General features: G+C 53.2%; 2 protein-coding genes across 5 annotated transcripts; both read left to right on the forward strand.

Moving 5' to 3' along the window:
- The first annotated feature begins 1,090 nt into the window (after nucleotides 1–1,090).
- BPI (bactericidal permeability increasing protein) lies at nucleotides 1,091–8,357 on the forward strand. Of its 2 annotated transcripts, none has more exons than XM_015882046.2 (15): nucleotides 1,091–1,241; nucleotides 1,708–1,822; nucleotides 2,134–2,262; nucleotides 2,755–2,910; nucleotides 3,190–3,253; nucleotides 4,789–4,852; nucleotides 5,002–5,237; nucleotides 5,363–5,539; nucleotides 5,740–5,799; nucleotides 6,019–6,186; nucleotides 6,354–6,421; nucleotides 6,565–6,607; nucleotides 6,873–6,936; nucleotides 7,462–7,538; nucleotides 7,814–8,357. In XM_015882046.2, exons 1-15 carry the CDS (start codon nucleotides 1,127–1,129, stop codon nucleotides 7,865–7,867), a joined length of 1,590 nt encoding a protein of 529 aa, XP_015737532.1. In that variant the 5' UTR covers nucleotides 1,091–1,126; the 3' UTR covers nucleotides 7,868–8,357. The 2 variants fall into 2 exon arrangements, with proteins under 2 accessions (XP_015737532.1, XP_015737531.1); XM_015882045.2 differs by having other exon boundaries at nucleotides 1,093–1,241; nucleotides 5,146–5,237.
- A 233-nt stretch (nucleotides 8,358–8,590) lies between these two features.
- CDK5RAP1 (CDK5 regulatory subunit associated protein 1) lies at nucleotides 8,591–15,394 on the forward strand. Of its 3 annotated transcripts, XM_015882043.2 has the most exons (13): nucleotides 8,593–8,897; nucleotides 9,386–9,489; nucleotides 9,947–9,981; nucleotides 10,528–10,628; nucleotides 10,815–11,025; nucleotides 11,835–11,955; nucleotides 12,241–12,471; nucleotides 12,730–12,827; nucleotides 12,934–12,989; nucleotides 13,101–13,231; nucleotides 13,874–14,023; nucleotides 14,685–14,825; nucleotides 14,978–15,394. In XM_015882043.2, exons 1-13 carry the CDS (start codon nucleotides 8,687–8,689, stop codon nucleotides 15,056–15,058), a joined length of 1,671 nt encoding a protein of 556 aa, XP_015737529.1. In that variant the 5' UTR covers nucleotides 8,593–8,686; the 3' UTR covers nucleotides 15,059–15,394. The 3 variants fall into 3 exon arrangements, with proteins under 3 accessions (XP_032304496.1, XP_015737529.1, XP_015737530.1); XM_032448605.1 differs by lacking the exon at nucleotides 12,241–12,471 and having other exon boundaries at nucleotides 8,591–8,897; XM_015882044.1 differs by lacking the exons at nucleotides 8,593–8,897; nucleotides 9,947–9,981 and having other exon boundaries at nucleotides 9,384–9,489.
- The last annotated feature ends 6,913 nt before the right edge of the window (nucleotides 15,395–22,307 follow it).

The following is a 22,307-nucleotide window of genomic DNA, read 5'->3' on the forward strand; positions in this document are numbered from 1 at the left end:
ATGGTGTTTTGAAACTGTTCTGCTGCACGAACTTTGGGCTTTGGGGAGCAGCAGCCAGCAATAAGTTGAAATGGGGCTTTGGCTTTTGAACTTCTCTTCTGCTTTTGGGGCACAATGGGCTCAGGGCTGGACTGGGGATGGGTGCAAGCAATGTGTGGGTATTCTGTGGTACATGGCTCTTCCCAGGCTGTTCATTCCACTCTAGTGGCCCATTCAGCACCAAAGCCACATTGTCCCTGTGTGCCTGCTCAGGTCCAACAGCTGCCACTGCTCTGGGGCTCATGGTGCAGCCTCAGCAGCAGACCTGGAGGTGCATGGCATGGGTTGTAGCAGACCCAGAGAGCAGCAGACCCAGACATGTGTGGCCCAGGGTACAAGATTCTTCTCCTGCCTGTAATCCTGGGCAGAGCTGGCTGGGCACACACTGGGCATGGCTGCCTGGGGACCTGATGGCTGCAGTGTCTGCCCTGGCCATGCACTGGTCCAGGCAGCCTGCAAATGCTTCTATGGGGAGGAAGGACAGCAGGAGCTGAGAGCTGATTTCCATGTGCCAGGGGCTCCAGCAAAGCTGTCCTAGGCTTTGTGGCTGCTCCGTGGTACGGCTGTACCAGGCTACGGTGCTTGAGAAAGAGCTGCATTTCACAAGTGCTCAATGCAGGGATGTTGCCTCTGGCAACCAGAGCACTTCCCTGGATCCAGCACAAGATCTGCCCGCATCAGCCCCTGTGGACTTCCTGTGCCATGTCCTGCTGCTTCCAGAAAGGGAAATGAAAGCTGCCTAAAGCTTCTTCCATCACTCTCACTGGTGCTGGTGGGGGAGCAGCAAGGGCTGTGGGGCTCAGCAGGCAGCCCCCAGGAGTGGGGCAGCTCAGCTTTTCTGTTCTCAGGGTGCAGCAGAGAGCCATAACGGTGTCCCACAAACCCAGTGGGTGCTGTGGGGGGGTTGCCTGCTCCTTGCAGCCATTCCTTGGCTGCATGGGAGTGGGTGGCGGGTGAGCAGGAAGCACAGGGCTGCGGGGAGGCCCCTCGGGCTGCGGCCGTGGCTCTGCATCCTGCCTCACCCTTGGTTCCCCTTTGGTGCGGGTATAAAGGCAGCGCAGGCAGGGAGCGCCGGGCAGCAGCTGGGATGGCAGCACGGAGCCTGGCAGTGTTTGGAGTGGTGCTGGCTGCGTGCCTGGTGCTCACTGCAGCCACCAACCCCGGCTTTGTGGTCAGGATCACCCAGGCGGGCCTGGACTATGGTGGGTTTGGTTCCTGATCTCCCTCCTCTCTTGCAGGTGCTGGTGGCTGCGGTGCAGAGCTGGGTGCTGACATTGCCCCAGTGCACCCGTCTGCCCACACTGCTGTCCCCTCTGCAGTCCAGGGGGCTGCACACAGCTGCTGCGGGGGGCACCAGCTGGAGGAGGTGTGGGGCTGGTGGGGCTGGTGGGGCTGGGGGTCCAGCTCAGGAGCACAAATCCAGGCAGCCCTGAGCCCTGGGAGCAAACTGCATGGGAGGAGGTGGGGAGGTGCCAGGAGCACGGTGACAGAGATGGATGGGCCCCGTGCTGTGTTTATTGAGGCATGCAGGGCCTCAGCTCCAGGAGAGAGCTGTTAGGGATTGAAATGCTCTGCATGCACAGCTCGCTGACCCTGCAGGCCCACCAGCTGCACAGAAAGTGATGTGACCTCCCTTATAGCACATGGTTGTGATACTGTCCCCCACAGCTCACCAGCATGGGATTACCGTCCTGCAGAAGGAGCTGGCCCAGCTGAAGCTGCCAGACATCTCAGGTGACTTTCCAGTCCGTCACCTGGGGAAGGTGCACTATGAGATCTCCAGGTGAGCCCTCACATGGCCACACGGGGCTGGAGGGGGATGCAGGGGACAGAGGTTCTCCCATGCCACCCTGGTGCATGGTGCAGGCAGGGATGCTCTGATTTGCACCATGGGTGAGGGCAATTGAAGCCCAAGAAGTGACCTCTGGCAAATGCAAGGGCACAAAGAAGGGCTGTGATCCCAAAGGCTCTGCTTTGCTCATGGGCAGGGAAGGAGTGTGGATGCAGCCAGCACAGTGCCAGCATTGCTCCCTCCCAGCCATACAGCCCACTCAAGTGCCTTTATTTCTCTTATTGTTTTACATTTCCTTCCAGCCTGAACCTCCGTGGTTTCCACCTGCCATACTCTCGGATCTCCCTGGTCCCCAACGTGGGGCTGCAGGTTGCCATCTCCAACGCCTTCGCCGAGGTGGATGGGAACTGGCGGGTGAAATTTCACTTCATGTGGGTGCCCTTCCTCTGGCTCAGGCCCTTCATTCTTCCTTTCCCTCTCTGGATCTGGGCAGGTTTCTCCCTTCTCCTTTGCCTTTGTGTTTTGGGCAGCTCTAGCTTTGTTATCTCCAGACCTGCTGACTCCCACAGCTGTGCTATAACTGCATTAATCCCAATGCCTGTGAGCCCTGGCCCTGGGGAGTCCTGCAGGTTCCTCTCCCCACACTGGGGCATGCAGCTGGGCAGTGCAGCTGCTGAGAAAGCTGCTATGGGGCGAGAATTACAAGCTAGATGGATGGTGGGGAGCTGTGCTGAGATCTCCTCCTTCTCTGCTGTTCCCTTGCTTGCTTTCAGTTCTTTCAGTTTAAAGGCTGCCTTGCCTGGCTTATATTCCCATGCAAGTTGGTTTCCCTGGATTTAAAAGCCTCCCCAGTGCTCTCTGGATGCTCACTATGAGGCAGAGCTGGAGGCAGGCTCTCCCTTGCTGTCATTGCTCCCCTGCAGCCGGGACCACGGATCCTTCGACCTGGAGGTGAAGAATGTCTACATCAAGATTGACCTGAAGCTGGGCAGCGATGCATCGGGGAAGCCCACTGTGAGCACTTCTGCCTGCAGCACCCGCATCTCCAGTGTCCACGTCCACTTCTCGGGCAAGTTTGGGTATGTAGCATCACTGCGAAGGAGCAGAGTCCCCACGTTAGCCCAGGGAGAGGGCTCAAATCTGCTCTGAGTTTCGCCCTGTCATGGCTGCACACTTAAGGGTGAAGCTTCAAGGCAGTCACCAGACATGTTTACATGTTCTTTACAAGCAGCTTTGGTAGCAAACATAAACCCCAAGGCGATGTTTAACTCCAGATTGCTGTGGGAATGATATTCCCATGCATCCCACAGCCCCAGGGTCTCCCTTTCCTGCCCCTCTGACCCCTCTCCTCTCTGCAGGTGGCTGTACAACCTCTTCTATAGCGCCGTCGAGTCCAGGTTCAAGAAAATCTTGGAGAGCAAGGTATGTGCAAGCTCCAGGCTTCCTGCTCATCTTTAGCCCGCGCTTGTAGCAGATGTTACAAGGGCTCAGGTCACATTCAGAGCTTTAACCAGAGCTGCAGGGTTGGTGGAAGCAGGTTTTGTGGAGCGGACACGTGCCAACCATGGTCCCTGCAGCATCGTGTGGCTCAGGCTGGATTCTAAACCTGCAGCATTTGCCAAAGCCCGGTATAATCGGCTGCTAATTAACAAAGACTTTTCTTTCCATGTGGTCAGTTAATTAGATCTTATGCCTCAGCCAAACTCGGTGTAGCAGAGGAAACCTGCTCAGAGCTGCCCCTTCATTGGCCCGCACTCATTCGTGTGTTTGGGAGCAATGGGGTAGAAATTCTCATCCCTGCATTTCAGCCATTTGCCATCTTGTTTAAACGGGGGGCACCAGGGAAGCCCCGGTACCTCCATTCCCATACAAAAGCCTGCATGCAGGAGACCTGCAACAAAACATGGAAACAAGCTGTTAGCAATAATTGCTACAAGGCTCGCTGGCACAAGCCGCAGCCTCCCTGGCCGTGAACCTTGCTTGGGAAGGAGGCAGCTACAGAGCTGACAAATCCCACCCTGCTGCAGGTCAGGCTCTGGCCCTGCCACTTGTCTCTGGCTGGTGCCATGCTGGGCTCTCTGGGGGCACCCAGGGCTGTGGCAACAGATGGGCTGGCAGCGGGCACCGTGGGGCTGCGCAGGAGGGCTCTGATGCTGCAATGCCTCTGGAAGGAGCAGCTCAGGAAGCTGTCATTGCAGCACGGCTGAGTCCCTTTGCCAGACATGTGGTCCTTGGGGGCTGTCTCTGTGAAGGGGAAGGCTGGGAGCACTGCATGGAGCTGCACAGCCCTGTCCCTGTCTGGCCCAGCCCTAGCAGCCCTTTCTGCAGAGCTGAGCAGTGCTCCTATGCCATCCCATGCCATCCCATGCCATCCCATGCCATCCCATGCCATCCCATGCCATTCCATGCCATGCCATCCTCCATTTTCTATTCTATTCACCCTGCTGCCAGCTGGGTACCCACTTGGACAGATGCTGGCCTGACCCTGCACAGGGGGTTCCCGTGACATTATGACACTGGAAAAGCCTGTGCCCTGTTATCCTGGCCATCTACAGGACCAGTCCCAGCAGCCAATTCCTGGCCCAGAGATCAGCCTACATTTATGTGTACCCCACAGTGCTGAGGCTTTGCCTGCAGATGGCAGCTGCAGAGGGCTTTGCTCTCCTCCCCTGACAGCACTGGGCTGCCCCACACGGGGGCAGATGAACTCTTGCAGTTTCTTCTGCCCAATGTCGTTGCTCAGCACAGTGCTCTCCTGCAGGGACTATAGGCAGGTGGCTATAGGTATAAACCTTTTCTGTATCACCTGGAATAGAAGAAAACATCACTGTATGCTCTTTTATTTCAGCCAGTTTTGCTATGAACGTGCAGCACGGGGCAGCCAAGCAGTGTGTGTGCCTGAGGCTCCCACTCCAGCACAGCGACACTGCTGAGCTCTGCTGCCTTTATCTCCCCAGGTCTGCAACAGCGTGGTCACTTCTGTTAGTGGTGATCTGCAGCGTTACCTCCAGACCCTGCCAGGTACTGCACAGCTCCACACGTGGCTCAGGGATCACTCCCTCCCAGCATTTCCTGGCCTCTGTGAGGGGACCCATGCAACGTCTCCAGGCCAGGAATTAATTTGCATGGCTGGAAGTGAGGAGGGAAATGTCCCTTTTATTTCTAAACAGAAGCAAACGTGTGCGAATCCCCTGACTCTCTGCTGCTCCGGAAAGCCAGGGCACGGCACTGCGCGGATGTCAGCAGAGGCAAGCTGCTCCCAGCTCTGCTGTGCCGCCTGCCTTTCACTCATCCCTCTGCCCCATGTCTTGCAGTCACAGCCAAGATAGATGCCAAGGCTGGGATCGATTACTCCTTGGTGGCACCACCAATGGCCACCGCGCAGACCCTGGATGTAGACCTGAAGGTGAGAGCTTGCCCTGGGCAGACTGGAGGTGGCTGATGCCATTGCAGGAGGCAGGTGGGATTCTGGGCTCAGTTGTCTCTCACAAATGCCCCCCAGCTTCTGCCTCACCTGTTTCCTCTTTGCAGGGTGAATTCTTCTCCCTGGCACACCGTGGTGCTGTTCCCTTCCCCCCTCCAGCACTGGCCCTCCCTCCTTACCACGACCGCATGGTTTACTTTGGGGCCTCCAGCTACTTCTTCAACACTGCGGGTTTTGCCTACCACGCAGCCGGAGCGCTGGTCTTTGAGATCACAGACTCCATGGTGAGGAGGGCAGGTGGGATGGGGCTGGCTGGCTTCAAGGGCTCCTCTGCATCTCCTCTGTGCTTCCCTGCGGAGCTGCATGCAGGCACAGTGCAGGGGCTGAGATGTGCTTGGTACACACACAAGATGCACATGTAAAGGGCTGACCCTGCCCTAACCCTGTGCTGCATTGCCCAGCAGTGACCATCCTCCTCCCACAGATCCCAAAGGGCGTCGAATTCCATTTGAACACCTCCACCTTCGCAGCCTTCATTCCACAGGTGAGTCCCAGCGCTGCCCCCCAGCACAGGCTTTGCATAAGGTGCCCCTCAAGAGCACAGCCCTGGGTTCCCCATGGGCAGGAGCAACCTCAGAGCAGGGGCTGCCCATCCCCTCTGGGTGAAGCATCCCCACAGGCTGGTGGCATGGGAAGGAGCTGCAGGAGGCTCTGTGCTCCCGTGATGTGCCATGGTTCCTTCCCTGCCCCTGCTCTCTCACAGCTGGACAAGATGTACCCCAACATGCTGATGAAGCTCAGGCTGTCTGCTCCCTCTGCTCCATTCCTGAGCATCACACCAGAAGGGATCTCACTCCAGCCTGTTGTGGACATCCAGGCTTATGCCATTCATACCAACACCAGCCTGACCCCTCTATTCCTCCTCAGCTTGGTGAGTTGGGACCTGGGCTGTGCAAGGATGCCACTCCTGGATGGGGAGCCCTTCAAAATCTCAAATGCCAGTTTTCACACTGGGTACACACGGGTCTCTGCATTTTGGCTGGTCTGAGCCTGCTTTGGGGTGAAGTTGGTGGCACTGAGCTCTGCTTCCCTCCCCAGACAGGCAACGTGTCTGCCACCATTGATGTGAAATCTGGCCACATCGTTGGGAACCTGACTGTGGGCAGGTGAGCTGGGAGCAGGACAGATCCAGGGTTGAGTTGGAGGTGTGCTGGGATGGGATCTGTGATAGAGGCAATGAGTTGGGCCTGGAGGGAACGAGACTCTGTTCCCCTGGACAGCCTGCACAGCATCACTTCTATCTGCACAGGATGAAGCTCTCTCTGAAGCATTCAGATGTCGGCACTTTCCAGGTAAGCTGTTCCTAACATAGCATAGAGCTGAGAGCCTCCCCTCACACCAACATGAGACCTGGGGGTGTTCTTCTGTCTCAGCCTGGGAGCAGGAGCAGAATCACCACTGCCTCATTCATTCCCTACCCCATCAGCATGGCACAAAGCTGTGGGTCAATGGAGGCGCCCATCCCAGCATCTCCTTTGTTATCCTCCTCCTAATTGTCCTCCAGGGTCTGGTCACTTGCTAAAGCTCTTTTCCTTTCCTCTCTCTTTGCAACTCCAGGTACGAATGCTGCAGTCCATAATGAATATATATGCCTCCAGTATCCTGCTTCCACGTGTTAATGGTAATAACCTGCTGGGAGGTATAGGGCTATGGGAACAGTCACCAGCCAGGTCACCCTGCCTGAGCTTGTAAATTAAATCCCTGTTGCCAGGCCTGGTCAGTGGGTAGAACCTACAGGGATAGGAGGATACAGCATAGTACCCAGTGTGTCTGAGGCTGACAGAGGCGGGCTGTGGGTAGCTGAGTGCAGAAGCCTCTTTCCATGCCGTGACATGCGTTCAGAAGTGAACACAGTGGAAAAAATGAGTTTGACACATATCTTAATACTTTCCAGACCCTCTCCCCCACTGACTGCTTTTCATTACTGCTGAGCAAACCAGCCCAGAGAAGGGCTGGTGGCTGCTATGGGTCTGGGGAGGCAGCACAGCATAACATGCAGCCCCAGACCTCCGTGTAGCCTGGAGGAACCTCTCTGCCTACACATGGAATCAGGGAGAGAGGGAAGGGCTGGGGGAAGCCCTTATTTTGCACAGCCCCATGCTCCCCACCTTGGTCCCAACATAACCACGGGTGTTGTCTCTTCCAGAGAGGTTAGCTGAAGGTTTCCCACTGCCGCTGCCGGATCGAATACAGCTCTCCAATATCCTTGTGCAGTTTCATCAGGTGAGTAGTGGGGGGAGGCCCGGACAAAACCCATCCTGGGAGCAGAAGGAATCTGGCACCTGGAGGGTCCTGGGGAGGTCCCTGAGGAGTTCCACTGTCTGGATGCTGGATGCTGCTGGCGGGGTGTGCCTGTGAAACATCTTCAGAGCCCTTCCTAAGCTAAAATTAGCCATGGAAGATGGCAGCAGCACAAAGCGAGCTGTTGATGAGGAGCGGGGCTGAAAACAGCTGCGACGATGCCTCCCAACCCCCCTCCCCTCTCTTTTTTCCCCCAGAATTTCCTGCTGCTCGGAGCAGATGTGCACTACACGCCCCGGGAACGCAGATAAAGACCACGAAAGGGGCTCTCACCATGAGGACGGCTCCTCAGCCTGCCCCAAGCTGTCCCTCCCGGGGGACCCTCTTCTCGTCCCTCACTTTGGTTCCCAGCCTCAAAGCTCCATCCTCAGCTGCTCCCCCCGCCATCCCCAACACTGAGACAGAAAACAAGCTGCCCTGCCAAGCCTGACTCACAGCCGGCCCGGCACAAACCGCAGACGCGCGGGCGGGGATCAAGGCCAAACCCCATGAACCAGGCTGGGCTGAGGGGTCCATCACAGCTTGGGGGGGGGGGTCTGTACCCCCCCAAGGCACTTTCCCACCCCAGTCCTGGACAACCACAGTGGTTATGAGGCCTGGAGCAGGACTCGCAGCCCCCTTTGCTCTCTCCCATTGCTTTGCCGTTACTGAGCAGTGCTGGGCTCACACACGAGGGTCCCAGCGCCCCATAGACCCCCTGCCAGGTGCGCCCACATAAACACACCGTGCTGAAACCAGCAAGCAGTGTGAGCGAGGTGTTTGTTATTCGCTGCCTCCGAGGGAAGGGAGGCGGCCCAGAGCGCCTTTGGGGGGATATTTTTATCACCACAGGAAAAAAAAAAATCATCTTTTCCTTTTTATTTCGTTTTTTCCCCGTCTCGTGGCTGCCCGCAGGGACGCGGCTCCGCCCGGCGGAACGGCATTGGCGCGGAACGCGAAGGCGGGGCTATGTATTGGCGGGGGGGAACGTTTGGGCGGCGCACTCCCGGAAGCGTCCCTCACTCCCGCGGCCTACTGCGGCCTACTGAGGCCTACTGAGGCCTACTGAGGCCTACACGTCGGGCTCGGCCATGCGGGGCTGGGGCCGTGCGCTCCGGGCAGCCGGGTCCCTCCGCTGGGTCTCTACCCGTCCCGGGGCAGCGCACTGTGGGCAGAGCGAGAGGCCTCAGGGTCGCAGGGCCGAGCTGCCCGCGGGGCCGGACCTGAGGCACTTCCTAAGGGGCGCCGCCGGGGAGTCGGAGCCGGAGCCGGGGCAGGGCTCTACCTCCGGCCTCGGGAAAGGTCGGTGTGCCGCTATACAGCCCCAGTATATGGCCCAGCCGAGCTCAGCACAGCCATGAGTGCTGCTGGAGCTCCTGGTGCCCGCAGGCGGAGCAAAGCAGGGCTGTGTTGGTTTGGAGTGGTTCTGGTGGGCTCCTCCTTCCTGCTGTGCCTCCCTGGGGTCTCTCCCTGCAGCCCTGGCTGGTGGCAGGGTTGTGCCCTATGATTCTAAATACTCAGGAGATGGGGGTGCTTTGCAATCTGCAGTCCAGGCCTGTAGCATTGCAGTGATGCAATTTGAGGCACTCAGGTTTCCCAGTGCCACTGAGAGCCTGTATGTATTTCTAGCTTGCTCTTTTTCCCTGTCAGGAAGTGTTTTATGCAGCTTTCCTGAATCTCTTCTGTTGTGGAACCGGTGCTTCCTTCCTATGGAAAAAGTCATAGAAACAGCTTGTAGATGAGAGAGATTCACAGCAGTATTGTATCACTCCTGTCTGGCTTTGTTGCAGTGTACCTGGAGACCTACGGCTGCCAGATGAATGTCAATGACACGGAGATTGCTTGGGCTATCCTGCAGAAGAGCGGCTACATCAGGACAAAGGAAGCAGAGGAGGTGAGGCACCTGTGGCAGCTGCCTGTAATGAAGGCCTGAGAGGGCTTCACACCGCTGTAAGGTCCCAGGTTTTATTGTGAGTTGGGGTCACGCGGGGCAGTGGGATTTTTGCAGCCTTAAATTCTGTGCAGGAGAGGAAGCTACTTAACAAGCGTGCTAAAAAGCTGCGGGTTGTTTTTACTCCTTTAAACTGCTGGGTTCTCTCAGTCGGAGAGTGGATTGGGCACAGCAGGGTGCTCCTGACTCATCTCGGGTTTACTTCTGCCTTTCAGATGAAGGCTTTGCTGAGTTTTCTTGTGACTTTGTTCTTTGAAATCCTCTGAGCATTTAGGCAGATCTTTTTCTTTGAGTTAAGTGATTTTTATAGTCTGCCTCTTCAGGTTATATGTGCAGGGCATTAGTACTTATCATTTGGCTTTTACAAATTCTCCTTCCTTTTATGTGATCTTCAATCCAGGCGGATGTGATTCTACTTGTGACCTGTTCTGTTAGGTAAGGAAACTTTTGTCACTGCTATTTTTTGGCAGCTTTTAAGGAGCTACAATTTGCAAAGCAAGGCAAGAAGTGAGTTACGTGATTAAAACAGCGCACGGATACTAAACAGCACATTTTGTTCAGAGCAGTTCTAGCTGATGTTACACAATTCATGCTATATATTGTAATAGATTACAGTATAGTGAGAGAAACTCTTTGGTGTGTGCTATGTATGTACTTAATGAGCAGTTAAAGATCCGTACACATTTGTGCTTGTATGACTTTTTATTCAGGTCTCCTATTGGAGTGACTGTAGTACAGGAGTATAGGGTCTGTCCTGTATTCATTTAGGGTTGATTTGGGATATAAATATATAGGGAGCTTTGTTTTTCTCTGTGCATTATCACCTGCAGCGTAGCTCCTATTTGTTGGTTAAGTCATACTTTTTCTCTGTATGATCTGAGTTGTCAGTCCACGGGGTGTTTTTACACTATAGATGCAGCTCAAGCAGCTCTGGGTTAAAGTGCAGCAATGGGAATAATCCCTGATTTTCTGGCTTCCCAGGGACAAGGCTGAGCAGGCCATCTGGAACCGCTTGCAGCACCTCAAGGCTCTGAAGGCCCGGCGGCACCAGGCATCCTTGCCTCTCCGCATTGGGATTCTAGGTATGAGGTGGGATGTGCAGCAGGAGGGAGCATAAGCTGTTGTGCCACATCACAACATGTTGCATTTCCTCTTCCTTATGATAGAGCCAAGCCTTTTCTGCTGGGAGAGAGCAGCTAGGGAAGGGCTGCAGAGTGCTCACTGAGGGTGGACACCTTCTCATGAGAATCCTTCTCCTTTGGTGGCAGGATGCATGGCTGAGAGGCTGAAGGAGGAGATTCTGCATAGGGAGAAGCTGGTCGATATTGTGGCAGGACCTGATGCGTATCGGGACCTTCCCCGGCTGCTGGCTGTTGCTGAATCTGGGCAACAAGCTGCTAATGTCTTGTTATCACTAGATGAGACTTATGCAGATATCCTGCCTGTCCAGACTAGCGCAGGTGGCAAAACAGCATTTGTGTAAGTACCTTTTTTTGCTGTGTGTATTTCTGTCATTCTGGTTTGGAAATGTTGTTGTGCTGAGCAGTCACGTCAGTGACAGCAGCTACCCGAGAGAGTCAATGCCTGGCTGCACTCACTCCCTCAGCCCAGAGGCACCAGCCTACCAGGATGTGTTTGCTGTCTTTTTGCTGTCTGACTGAGTGCTGGAGAGGCTGACCCGTGCTCTGGTTGGCTGCAGGCTTCTCACTGTCCTCTGAGAATGCCACTTGTCTAAGCACGGTGCTGCAGCAAGTGATTTCTGTCCCACTGATGCCTCTGCCTTTCAAGTCTGTGCCTTCTGTTATCTCCTTGCTTCTGCTGTGTCCTGTCTTCTAATCCTCCATGCATTGTAATTTTTGTTGGTTTTATTTCCGTTTGTTCAGGTTCGATAATAAGATTCCCAAATAATGAAGTCAGATTCTGCTAGGTGTGACCTTAGTGCACAGAGGAATAGTTTTTACCCTTTGCAGGTGCAGAGTGCAGAAGTACCTCACTGCTGGAATGCAGTGGAAGTCTGTGTCTGATCAGTTGCTTTCTGGGTTAGTTGTTTAGAAATGTGCATGGAAAAGTATGAGGTGTTAGCTAGGGGCAAGCAGAAGCCAGCTCTAATTGGAATGATGTATAAGAGAAAGCTGCAGTGCCACGTTCAGAGTCGGTGCTGTGTGTGCTGCAAACAAGTGAGTTGGCTGAAGGTAGCAGTGCTGGAACAGGTCAAAGCAGGGCAGGACTGAACGTGGATGATTCTTCCAGAGTGATCATGGTGTGACCTGTGCTTCACCTCCCGGCAGATCCATCATGCGGGGCTGTGACAACATGTGTAGCTATTGCATTGTGCCCTTCACCCGTGGCCGTGAGAGGAGCCGCCCCATCACGTCCATCCTGCAGGAGGTGAAGGTGCTCTCAGATCAGGTAGGGCAGAGCCTGCTTTCACCTGTCCCAAATGGTTTGCAGGTTCTCAGTGAATGCATGTTCAGCGATAGCTGAGACCAGTGACACAGCCTTCATCTCTGGTGATGAGGTTGCTGTGAGGTTCCAGCAGTTGCTATTCTATTCCCCTTGTAATACTCTGAGACAGACGGGGAAGAGAAGGTTCCCCTTGAAGACTTCTTGAATTAAGAGTGGAGCCATGGCTGCCATTGCAGCTTAGCCATCCTGTTTGGATCATAATTTTTTCTTCCCTGTTTATCTTTGTAGGGGGTGAAAGAAGTGACCCTTTTGGGTCAGAATGTCAACAGCTTTCGAGACATGTCTGAGGTGCAGTTCCAGTCAGCTGCTGCCCCAGCCCTCAGTCGTGGCTTTAGCACTGTCTACAAAACTAAACCAGGAGGTTTGCGTTTTGCACATCTTCTAGACCAGGTCTCTAGAATTGATCCAGAAATGAGGATTCGTTTCACTTCTCCACACCCCAAGGATTTTCCTGATGAGGAAAGTATGAAATAAACACCTGGACCTCTATCTTACAGGCAGACAGCTGTGAAATGTTAGATGTGGGTTGTGCTTCCTTCCCAGAGGTAACAAAGAATCACAGGATAGGAGATTAGGAAGGGGAATGTGTGAAGCTAAAGCTGGCAGTTTTCCCATCTGCTGTCTTTTTATCTGGGGAAGACTCTTTCCTTTAGCATTCTGGTAGAGCTGAGCTATCTGTGATACTGTGTCCTGAATGTGCCTGAATACACCTTACAGGTCCTGCAGCTTATCCAGGAGCGACACAACATTTGCAAACAACTTCACCTCCCAGCCCAGAGTGGAAGCACTCGAGTCCTGGAAGCCATGCGACGGGGGTGAGCGATGGCCATGGGGAGCTCTATACCCTGCTGCCTGATTTACTGGTTTCTCTTCACCAATGTCAGTTTTCTGATCAACAAATCCTTGTGCTGTCCATCTCAGATACACAAGAGAAGCATACTTAGATCTTGTACAGCATGTGCGCAACACCATTCCAGGTAGGGACTCCCTTTAGCTTGACCTGAGCTCAGTACAGCTGTATCTTACTGTCCCTTCTTGAATGAAATGTTCCTATCTTCCTCAAGTGTAAATCTGCATCTCTATGACAGGAGTGAGTTTAAGCAGTGATTTCATTGCTGGTTTCTGTGGGGAGACGGAAGAAGATCACCAGCAGACTGTGTCCTTGCTGCGGGAGGTCCGCTACAATGTGGGCTTCCTCTTCGCTTATAGCATGAGACAGGTGAGTGCAAGATCTAATGGAAAGGAGTCTTTTCTCTGGGCATCTCCTGTTAACTCCTTAGGTGTTATTTCTCACAGTAAGACAGTAGCAAAATCTGTTGAAAATAATACCTAAAAACGTGGTATCCCGGCAGACTTCTTTTGCTTGCATGCAGTTCTCCTGTGCAAGCATCAGGGTTGATTACTGATAGGGCAACCTGGTTTTGCAGGTGTCTTAGAGGGACTGCAACAAAGCAGCCATGTTGGCATTGACCTGGTTGCAAGTCCATCTTTCTTTGCTGGTGAAAAGTTGTGCTGATGTAGCTGGACTTGAGCCCAGCTATAGAGACTTTTTGTCAGTCAAGTCTAGAGAGAAGTGATGTATTTTCAGAAGGTGGTTCAAGGAGAAAACTTGACAGTTGACAAATTTTTGTTAGAATGCTCCCCAAAGTGTGAGCTGTTGGTGGGGGAAGAGGACAGGTTGAGAAGTGTAAGGGAAAAAGGATTATGGCTCATCTTTCAGCACGATTGGAGTAGATGTGCTAGAATCTGTTGCCTGTCCTTGTGAACAGCCAGGCAACACAAACATCTCACACAGGAGCTGCAGTACTGCTGCCTCACACAGCCTCAAATACTCCCATGTCAGAAGTTCTGTTGTTTACAGAAAACTCGGGCGTATCACCGGCTGCAGGATGATGTGCCTGCGGATGTAAAACGGAGGCGACTGGAGGAGCTCATCACTGTCTTTCGAGAAGAGGCTGCAAGGGCAAATGAGGCAATGGTGGGCCAGTCCCAGCTGGTGCTGGTGGAGGGGGTGAGTGTGCCTTTAAGAGTTGTCTGCCCTCACACTGTCCAGGAGGCTCTTGGGCTGTACACTGCAGTCGTCACCTCTGCCTTCACTTCTTGCTTTTCACCACAAAGTCCTGATACTTTGAGGTCCCCTCCAACCTAATACATTCCATGATACTCCAAGATCACACATCCAGCGTGATTTTTCCACAGCTGAGCATGAAGTGGTGCCATGTAAAGTTGCAGTCCCTCTGGTTTTGGGCTTTAGTGACTTTGCTTCTTAAAAACCTCAGTCTGAATATTAGGAAACTCTGCATAGTTGGGGTGTTATACAGCAGTCTGTGAAGAGGTAACTGGATGAGGCTGAGATGATTTATTATAGCTTGGTGGCAAAGCACAAACCACAGGTTGGTTCTTTCCTACATTTATGAAGGTGAGGCTACGTTCTGAAGGACTGGTGGTTCTGGAAAGAAATGGGGTGGGTTAGAGACATGTCTCTGTCCAAACGTGGGATGAGGGTGAGCTTTCAAATGTTGCCTTCAGGGTGTGTCTCTCAACAGCAACTCTGTCCATAGGGCTTTGTTCTTTGGCATGCTTAATCGTGTGGAATTAGGATTTTTGTGCTGACATTGGTGCTCAGTTTCTGATGCAATAAAGCCAAGGAATGTTTCCTGTTCTCCTTCCAGCCCAGCAAGCGCTCTGCCTCTGAATTATGTGGGAGGAACGATGGCAACATCAAGGTGATCTTCCCTGATGCTGACATAGAGGATGCTGAGGGCTGCAAAGCTTTGGTCAGAGCCCAGCCTGGAGACTATGTTTTGGTGAAGGTGACCTGCCTGTAATTCTTGTTTCCTTAGGCTCTCTTTGTTTTTCTGCACAGTGCTGTTTCCTACAGCAGCTGTTGCCAGGAGAGCCTAAAATTAGAATGGATCCTCCTCAGCCTTTTTGTTCCTGAGGGATGTTATGCTGTTTCTTTCAGGTAACTTCTGCCAGCTCTCAGACCTTGAAGGGAGTTCCACTTTGTCGTACCACCCTCTCCCGCTCTGCAGCCTGTCACTGAGGTATCCCTGCTTCCAGTGGGCAGAAGAAGCTTATTTTCTCCAGGAAGAAACAAGGATATTTGGTTAAGTGAAAATGGAGCAGAAACAGGATCTATTTATTTATTTATTTATTTCAAATATAATTGGGTCTCTCTCTGATTTGGCAACAATATTCCCCCTCTAGATGTGTGCAAGTTTATAGGTAAAAGAGATGGAATCTATGCATTCGTGTGCCAAACCCCAGTACGGTGTGATTTGGTGCTTTCACTTGCTGTCAGGCAAGACCCTGTGCTGTGCTTATATGATGGAATGTAGCACTAGAACATGGAATATAAAATGTTTTTTAATGAACATGAGTGATGCTTAATGTGTTGTATGCGGGGCTGAGGGAATACAGGTTTGCCTTTGCTCTGGGATTGCTTGGATCTGCGTTGGAAGGGATTTCCTTGTCTCCAGGCCTAAGGGAATGAATACATGGGAAGAACTGTCTCCCAGCTGAGGGTTACTCTCTCTAGGCTGTTAAATCTTTAACTACAGCTTTGTACTCATTTTCTGTGGTAAGCCTTTCCTTCAGCTTTGCAAGAGGAAAGAAGTGGTGCCAATTTAAAAGGCTGATCACTTTGTAAGTACATCTTAGGGTTGTTTGTTTTTATCAGAGCCTGCAGTTAGCTGTGGTTGCATTGTGTCGTATTCCAGCCTGGTCTGCTAGATTAAAACAAATGCCTGCAACCTGCACTTGTAAGCAAACTCTCCTCCGAGGTTTGAGGAAAAAAACACACCTTTCAGTATTGATTATCATGTTACTAAAAGGAATCGTTGTAAAAAGCTCCGTGCAGAGAGATTTTGAAGGAGCAGGAGGAGTCCCTACATGAACTTATGGAATTCTTAAGCAAGGTATGAAGCCATTTGGCTGGAGAGCTGAGCAGGAGAAGACTTTATCTGGGATATAATTGTGTCTGTGGCATCCCTTTCAACTCACGCTCTCTCCTGCATCTTGAAGCCTTGGCCAAAGCCCTGAGAAGGGCTGACTGCTGCCTTTCACAGCTCCTTCTCACCTGTCCCTGTGTTCCTTGTTAGCACCTATTCCCAGGTGAGAAACACAAGCCTGAGTGTGCTCTCTCCCTTCCTGCCAGCCAGATTTGAGGCCAGCTGTGGTCGTTTTACAATCATTATTTTAAGAGTGAGAGACTAATGAGAAGGAGAGCTGGGTTTTACATTTTGATGAGGAGGTGATAACGCTCACTGCACAGAGTCCCCAGGGAGCCATAGTGCTTACCATTTACCTCGCCTCCTTAGTTTTTATAGGCCTCGGGAATGAAGGCTGAGGTTTTAAGGCAGCAAAGCATCCATTAGGAAGCACTTACAGTGACCTTGGAGGCAGAGTTAAGTCATCCCACACTGCCTGAAAGCAGGAATGTCCCCCCCACCCCTTCCCTCTGGGGCTGGAAGGCACATGGTTTCTGTATTGCACGTGAGATGATGCTCCTTGAGTTTGGCTATTGGGAACATTGAGCTCCTATCTCTTTCTGTGTCCTGCTGGCCTAGGCTGCCTTCTCAGGGCTTCCTGCAGCTCAGCCTGTCCTGGAACTCAGGGAATGGGAACAAAGCTTCTGTACATCTGTGGGGCTGGAGGAGCCCCAGTGACAGCTGCACATCTTGGTTCTGGTGAGCCACTTGGAAGGTAAGTTTCCAAGCACAGCCCACAGAGCTGGGCTGATATTTGTATTCAAGCTTCAACCGTGCCCTGAGGCAGCTCCCAGCACATGCATTTCACAGCATGAAACCACACGCTTTCTGCTTGCAGAGTGTTGCAGGTGGGAGAGGTGGACGTGAGCGTGAACACACAGCAAACTTCACAGCACTGCAGGGAGGTCACAGCCAGCAAAAGGATTTGTGTTCTGACCCACATCACAGCAACCCCAAAAACAAACCTGGGGCCTGGAGTCCCACAGCTTCTCCTTGGTGAGCAATTTATCTCCTGTGCTGACAGCTCACTATTGACTCCTCGTCCTCCTGAAGAGGAGCTGTCCTGCCTCATCAGCTTTAAATTAGTTTTATCTTTAGACTTTCCTATTAATAAGCTCTGGTCGTGGTGTCATTATTCGATATCTGGCTCTGTAGCTCCCCACACTTTTTCCCTTCTGGCCATGCTGTTTGGTTGTTGGATGTGCTCAGGGCAGCTCAGTGCTCATGGACCAGTGCACTCCAATGGAGGTGGCTATGAGCCTGCATGGAGTGGGTCCAGAATAAGAGGTAGGGGTACCTGTGAATTGAGGTCTTGTTCAGCAAAGGGATTAGGACTTGGAGCTCCCACTCAGTGTGGTCACAGCTCAGGGCTCCCCTGCTCACAGTTCTCATGTTAATGGGGATGAGAAGGGCACCTGGTTCCTTGTCACAAAACCCTGATATGAGAACCAACTGCCGCACAGTGGCATTGCTAATGAAGCTATCAGGGTGCTTCAGGGCTGCTCCTGCTCAGTGTTATGTCTGCTATCTGCAAAGTCAGGTCACAGGGAGAATTAGCTGCCCAGCCCCTGCTGTTGACTTGCATGCAGAAATTACACAGCAAAGTGCCATCAACTGCAAGATCTGTCATTTGCAGCAGTGCCTACAGCACTGTTTTTTAGGCTGATTAATATTCAGAGCACTGCTGTGAAAATGAAAAGCCAGACAGAACGGTCCTCCTCCCCTTTCTGCATCCACGAAGACGCCGAGGGGAATGGCTGGGGCGAGGAAACAAACACAGCATTCACTTTCTGTTGAGCTGATTTGGGTCGTGTGAGCCTAAAGGAGGTTCTCCATCTTCTGCAGGTTGTTTCCTTAGGATCTGAGTGCAGCACCCCAAGGCATTGCTCACAGCAGTGAGTTTCATCTCAGCCCCTTCCCAGAGTCATCGAGGGACCCCCAACCCCACACCTTAATCCTGGAGGTACCTAATTTAGCAGAAAAAATCCTGTTTTCTATGGTCGGAAATGATTCACATTGGAGTGATTGGGCCAGCAGCAGTTGGGGCTTTGGTGACCTGGAGCACCAGTTTGAGTGGGATCGGGTCAGTGCTTCAGTGTCACAGGGTGGCTGTGATGGGTTGAGGGGGTAGAGCTGCACCCGATGCCTTTCATGGCAGCCCCTCCTGCTGCACCCCACCACCCCCAGTGTGTGTGGGGGTCTGTGTGTCCTGCACCCTCCAGCAGCATTAGTTTGTGTTCAAGCAGTGTTGGTTTGCTGGTGGGAGAAGGGAATAAAGGAACCTCTGGGGCAGAGGCGGAATAAATCTGCATACATACAAAAGATGGGAAAGTCTATTCCTCTCACTGACCACATTTCTGCATTTGCTCCTTGCAATCATGGTACACAAGGAGCTGGGAGGAGAGACGAGTAGCAAAACCCTCACAAATGCAAAGCTCCTTTGGAAAGAACCCAAACCACGTGCTGAATGCAGATGAGGAAAAGTCCTTTTTATTGCAAGGAGCAGCAGAGGGGTCAGCCTCATCCACAGCACGTTGGAGCACACAGGGCAGGGGAGCCATTCACCTACTGCTGGTGGTCAATGCCTGCAGCTGGGAGAGAGAAACATGGTCAGAGCCCCCCCAATGCCATGAGCCCCCCCAGTGCCATGAGCCCCCCCAGTGCCATGAGCCCTCCAGCCCTGCTGTGCTCTGCCCATTGCCTGGCTCTGTGGGCTGAGCTGATTTGTTGCCCTGAGGAATTGAGCCCTGGGGAAGCTGGGATGGCTTCCAACTCTGCCTTCCTTCCTCTCTATATTAACTTCACCTGCATATGAAGCTGAAAGCTCTTCCAATCACCTCTGCAAATATTAATTAATCCTCACAGCATCCCGAGAACCATTATTCACTCCCACTAGGTAAATATTATGAGATCCTTTTATAAGAGGTGAAGCACCTTTCCCAGGGCTATGCAGAGCAGCAGTGAGCAGAACTCATCACCTCCTGCTGCCTACATCCTCCTGTCCCCCTGTTCCTTGTCCCTCTGCCCCCCCCCATCCCAATGGCCCCCATCTCCATGTCTCCCCTGTCCCCATGGCCCCTTCTGCACTCACTGCGCAGCAGCCAGTCGATGAACACAGCTGGGAACGGGGAATTCTACAACAGACAAGGAGAGCCGTGAGTGCAGGAAGGTGTGGAAAGGAGAGGGGTAGGATGGAGCTGAACCCACAGCACACAGCACCCATGGGGCTGTACCTGCAGGTCCAGATCCATGGAGTGCTCTGAGGTCAGTGGCAAGCTGGAGAGAGCAGAGTGGATCTTCTCAAGGAGCCCAAAAGGGACCATGCCTGCAGAAAGCAAAGGGATGGGAGGAGAGGCAGAGCCCGGGGCTGGCAACAGGGCCATGTCCTGCCCTGAGCCCCCACTGCCCCATGCCGGGGGATGCATCCCTGACTGGGGGTGTCCTAATGCCAAGAGGAAAACGCTCTCGTCTTCCCGAGGTCTCAAACAATGCAGGGTCACTGAAAGCCATTGGGCTGGGGATGGCTGCTGGGTGGTGCAGCCCACAGGGGAATGTTTTGGGGTAACAGTGAAAACAGACACACATCTGCTGCTCTCTGAGTTCCTATAGGCACATCGGCAACTTACGGTTGAGGAACTGCAGCTGAATGTTGATGATGCTGAACCAAGCATTCACTATTGGGCAAAACTGCAACGGTACAACAAGAGGAACAACCTCAGTGAGGTATTGCAGCTGTAGTAACATCTCAGCACCATCATCTTCAAAGACTTCAAATGAAGATGGAACAATCCGCTCCTGGAGCATCATTTCCTCCATGGAGAAAAAAAAGAGCACTATAAATTGCTCAGCCCTCTTCTCCGAACAGCCCAGATCCTATTTAGCAGAATAACAGATTTTCCAGCCAGCACCTTTTCCCTAAGTGAGGCTGTCACTTCTGTTTACTGCACCTCCCCGGTGCGAGGAGGCATCGCGCCAAGCAACCGCTTACAAATTATCCCGTAACGCCGCATGATGGAATTTGAATTACTTCTAACAAATAAATCCTGACCGTGAGGAAGATCAAGGAAGTCTGCAGAATTCAGTTACAGGGTGTGGGCGTGCGGCTGTGCACCCACATACATATGAGGGTATGGATATGTAAATCCACCACCACGCGGCGACAAGGAAAGAGCGGTGATTTCATTTAAGCTGCGCCTTCTGACGGCGATGGGATTTCATGCACTCACCACCATAGGGAGGGAAGAGCGGAGCGAGGAGTTCAGCAAACTGCTCACCATGTTGGTGAGGAGCCTGGAGGGGGAAAAAGGAGGGGATGGAGCTGTCACTGCTTGTTCTCTGAAGGCAGACAGGGCTGAAATGCACTGCTGGGGATGGTGCTGTGAGCTTCTCCCCGATGGCAAAGGATGCTGTGAGCTCACAGCTCCCCCAGGCTTCGGCAGGAGCTACCAGCACTCAGGGCTCTGTGTCTGCTCAGCATCATCTGACTCTGAACATCTAAATCCCTGCCCTTTGCAAACGTTCCAGGGCTCACCTATGGCAAAGGGCTGAGCCACGGCACAGAGCTGACCCACACCTCATCCTGCCCGTTATTTCAACTGCTTCCATGTGCACGTGGCAGCATCCCATCTCCTTATACAGATTCCTCAAAAAAGTGGCTTTTCTGTGAGCAGAATCCCATGCTTTCCTGATGGCTGGACCACCAGCTCCCATTCACACTGCCCATGGAGCCACCCTTCCCTGGGGAGCATGGGCAGTTCTGGCTGAGGCCCGTATGAAGGAAGGAGAGCCCTGTATGTTTTCCCTTGCAGAACACCCTGGAAATTCTGACTGAGAAACTGCACAGCACCATAACACAGCACAGCACCAGCCAATGTGGCACTCACCCCTTCTGCAGGGTGACCTTAAAGCCACCAAACAGGTTCCTGCAATCCTTCACCACCAGCCTGAGGTCACCGGGGCTGTCTTGTGTCAGCGCAATGTGGGACGTGATGTTCGTTTCTAGAGAAGATCCGCTCAGAAAGAGAAATACCCTGAGAAATGAAGAGAGAGCCGCTGCGGCTCTGAAGGCAATGGAGGAGATCAAAGCCCAGAGAAGCTGCAAATCTGAAATCACAGCAGCTCCAGGGCTCTGTTTGTTCGGTGCACAGCTACTTCTGCAGCTCCTGTCCCCCCGCTGTGCCCCACTCACCCTGGCAGGCTGAGCTTCAGCCTCGAATACAGGTTCAGGACCAGCTCGCCTCCAGGCAACACCTTCCATGACACACGGGCTCTCTCCAGGTTCAGTACCTTCAGCCTGTTGGGAAGCAAAGCTCTTGAGCTGGGAGACAGGCATCAATCCAGCAGCTCCTGGACCAGTTCCCTGTGTGGGTATTCCCAGTTGAAATGTGCTGGTGGGGAAGGAGCATTGTGGCTCAAACAACCTGTCAGCGAAGTCAGCGTATGGACCAAACTCACACCTGGTCCCACTCACCAGGCAAAGCGCTGTGATGGCTGAGGGTCAGCAGTACTGTCCCCACCTTGTCCCAGCAGTACTCCGAGCCCTCCTTGTCCCAGCAGACCTTCTTGCCCCAGGAGTCCATCCAGCCCAAGCAGACTTCCATTGCCCCCTTGTCCGAGCAGCCCCGTGCCGAGCAGACCCTTCTCTCCAAGGACACCACTGCCAAGGAGCCCTTCCCCACCAAGGAGCCCCGTGCCGAGCAGACCGCTGCCACCAGACTGTCCTCCTGCAATAGTCAGACTGTGTCACTGTGCCAACCTGGCTGCCAGGCGCCCTCCTCCCCCAGGTATATGCATGCTGCAGATTCACTTCACCCAGCAGCCCTGTGCCAAGGAGCCCCGTGCTCTGGGGTTCACCTCCAGTGCCTTCACTGCCATCTGTGCTTGGGCTCTTCCTGCCCAGGAACCCCGTGCCCAGCAGCCCACCTTCCCCGATGAGGCCAGTGCCCAGCAGACCTCCTGCAGCAAACAATCCCAATTACCAAGCAGACTTTCACCATGATGGTATCACCATCAGCTCTGCAGGAGATCCCCTGGCCATGGATATGGGAGGCTCAACAGGGTAAAGAAGGATCTGTGCTCTGTGCTTTGTCCTCCAAAATGGGAGCTCCCAGGGCACTCACTGGGGGTGGGCAGAGCCCCATGCATGGTACCCCCTATGAGCAGCCATCCCCAAGGTCCCACCCAGAAGCTGAAACATGGGGATGCAGCATCAACGCATGCCAGCACCGCAGGGACAGAATCCTAAGCTCACCATCCGAGGGCTGTGCAGAGCTGGAGCCCAAGATGCCCCCCAAGTTGAAAAAC

Source organism: Coturnix japonica, chromosome 20 (genome assembly GCF_001577835.2).
Source record: "Coturnix japonica isolate 7356 chromosome 20, Coturnix japonica 2.1, whole genome shotgun sequence".
Lineage (NCBI taxonomy): Eukaryota > Metazoa > Chordata > Aves > Galliformes > Phasianidae > Coturnix > Coturnix japonica.

What these genes read in the sequence shown, in the direction of transcription:
- BPI (XM_015882046.2), top strand. Translation starts at nt 1,127, where the DNA reads ATGGCAGCACGGAGCCTGGCAGTGTTTGGAGTGGTGCTGGCTGCGTGC. An exon ending in TTGAGATCACAGACTCCATG is followed by an intron (nt 5,540 to 5,739) that starts GTGAGGAGGGCA and finishes CTCCTCCCACAG; the next exon opens with ATCCCAAAGGGCGTCGAATT. An exon ending in CCTGCTTCCACGTGTTAATG is followed by an intron (nt 6,937 to 7,461) that starts GTAATAACCTGC and finishes TGTCTCTTCCAG; the next exon opens with AGAGGTTAGCTGAAGGTTTC.
- CDK5RAP1 (XM_015882043.2), top strand. Translation starts at nt 8,687, where the DNA reads ATGCGGGGCTGGGGCCGTGCGCTCCGGGCAGCCGGGTCCCTCCGCTGG. An exon ending in CTGGAAGCCATGCGACGGGG is followed by an intron (nt 12,828 to 12,933) that starts GTGAGCGATGGC and finishes TGTCCATCTCAG; the next exon opens with ATACACAAGAGAAGCATACT. An exon ending in GAGACTATGTTTTGGTGAAG is followed by an intron (nt 14,826 to 14,977) that starts GTGACCTGCCTG and finishes TGTTTCTTTCAG; the next exon opens with GTAACTTCTGCCAGCTCTCA.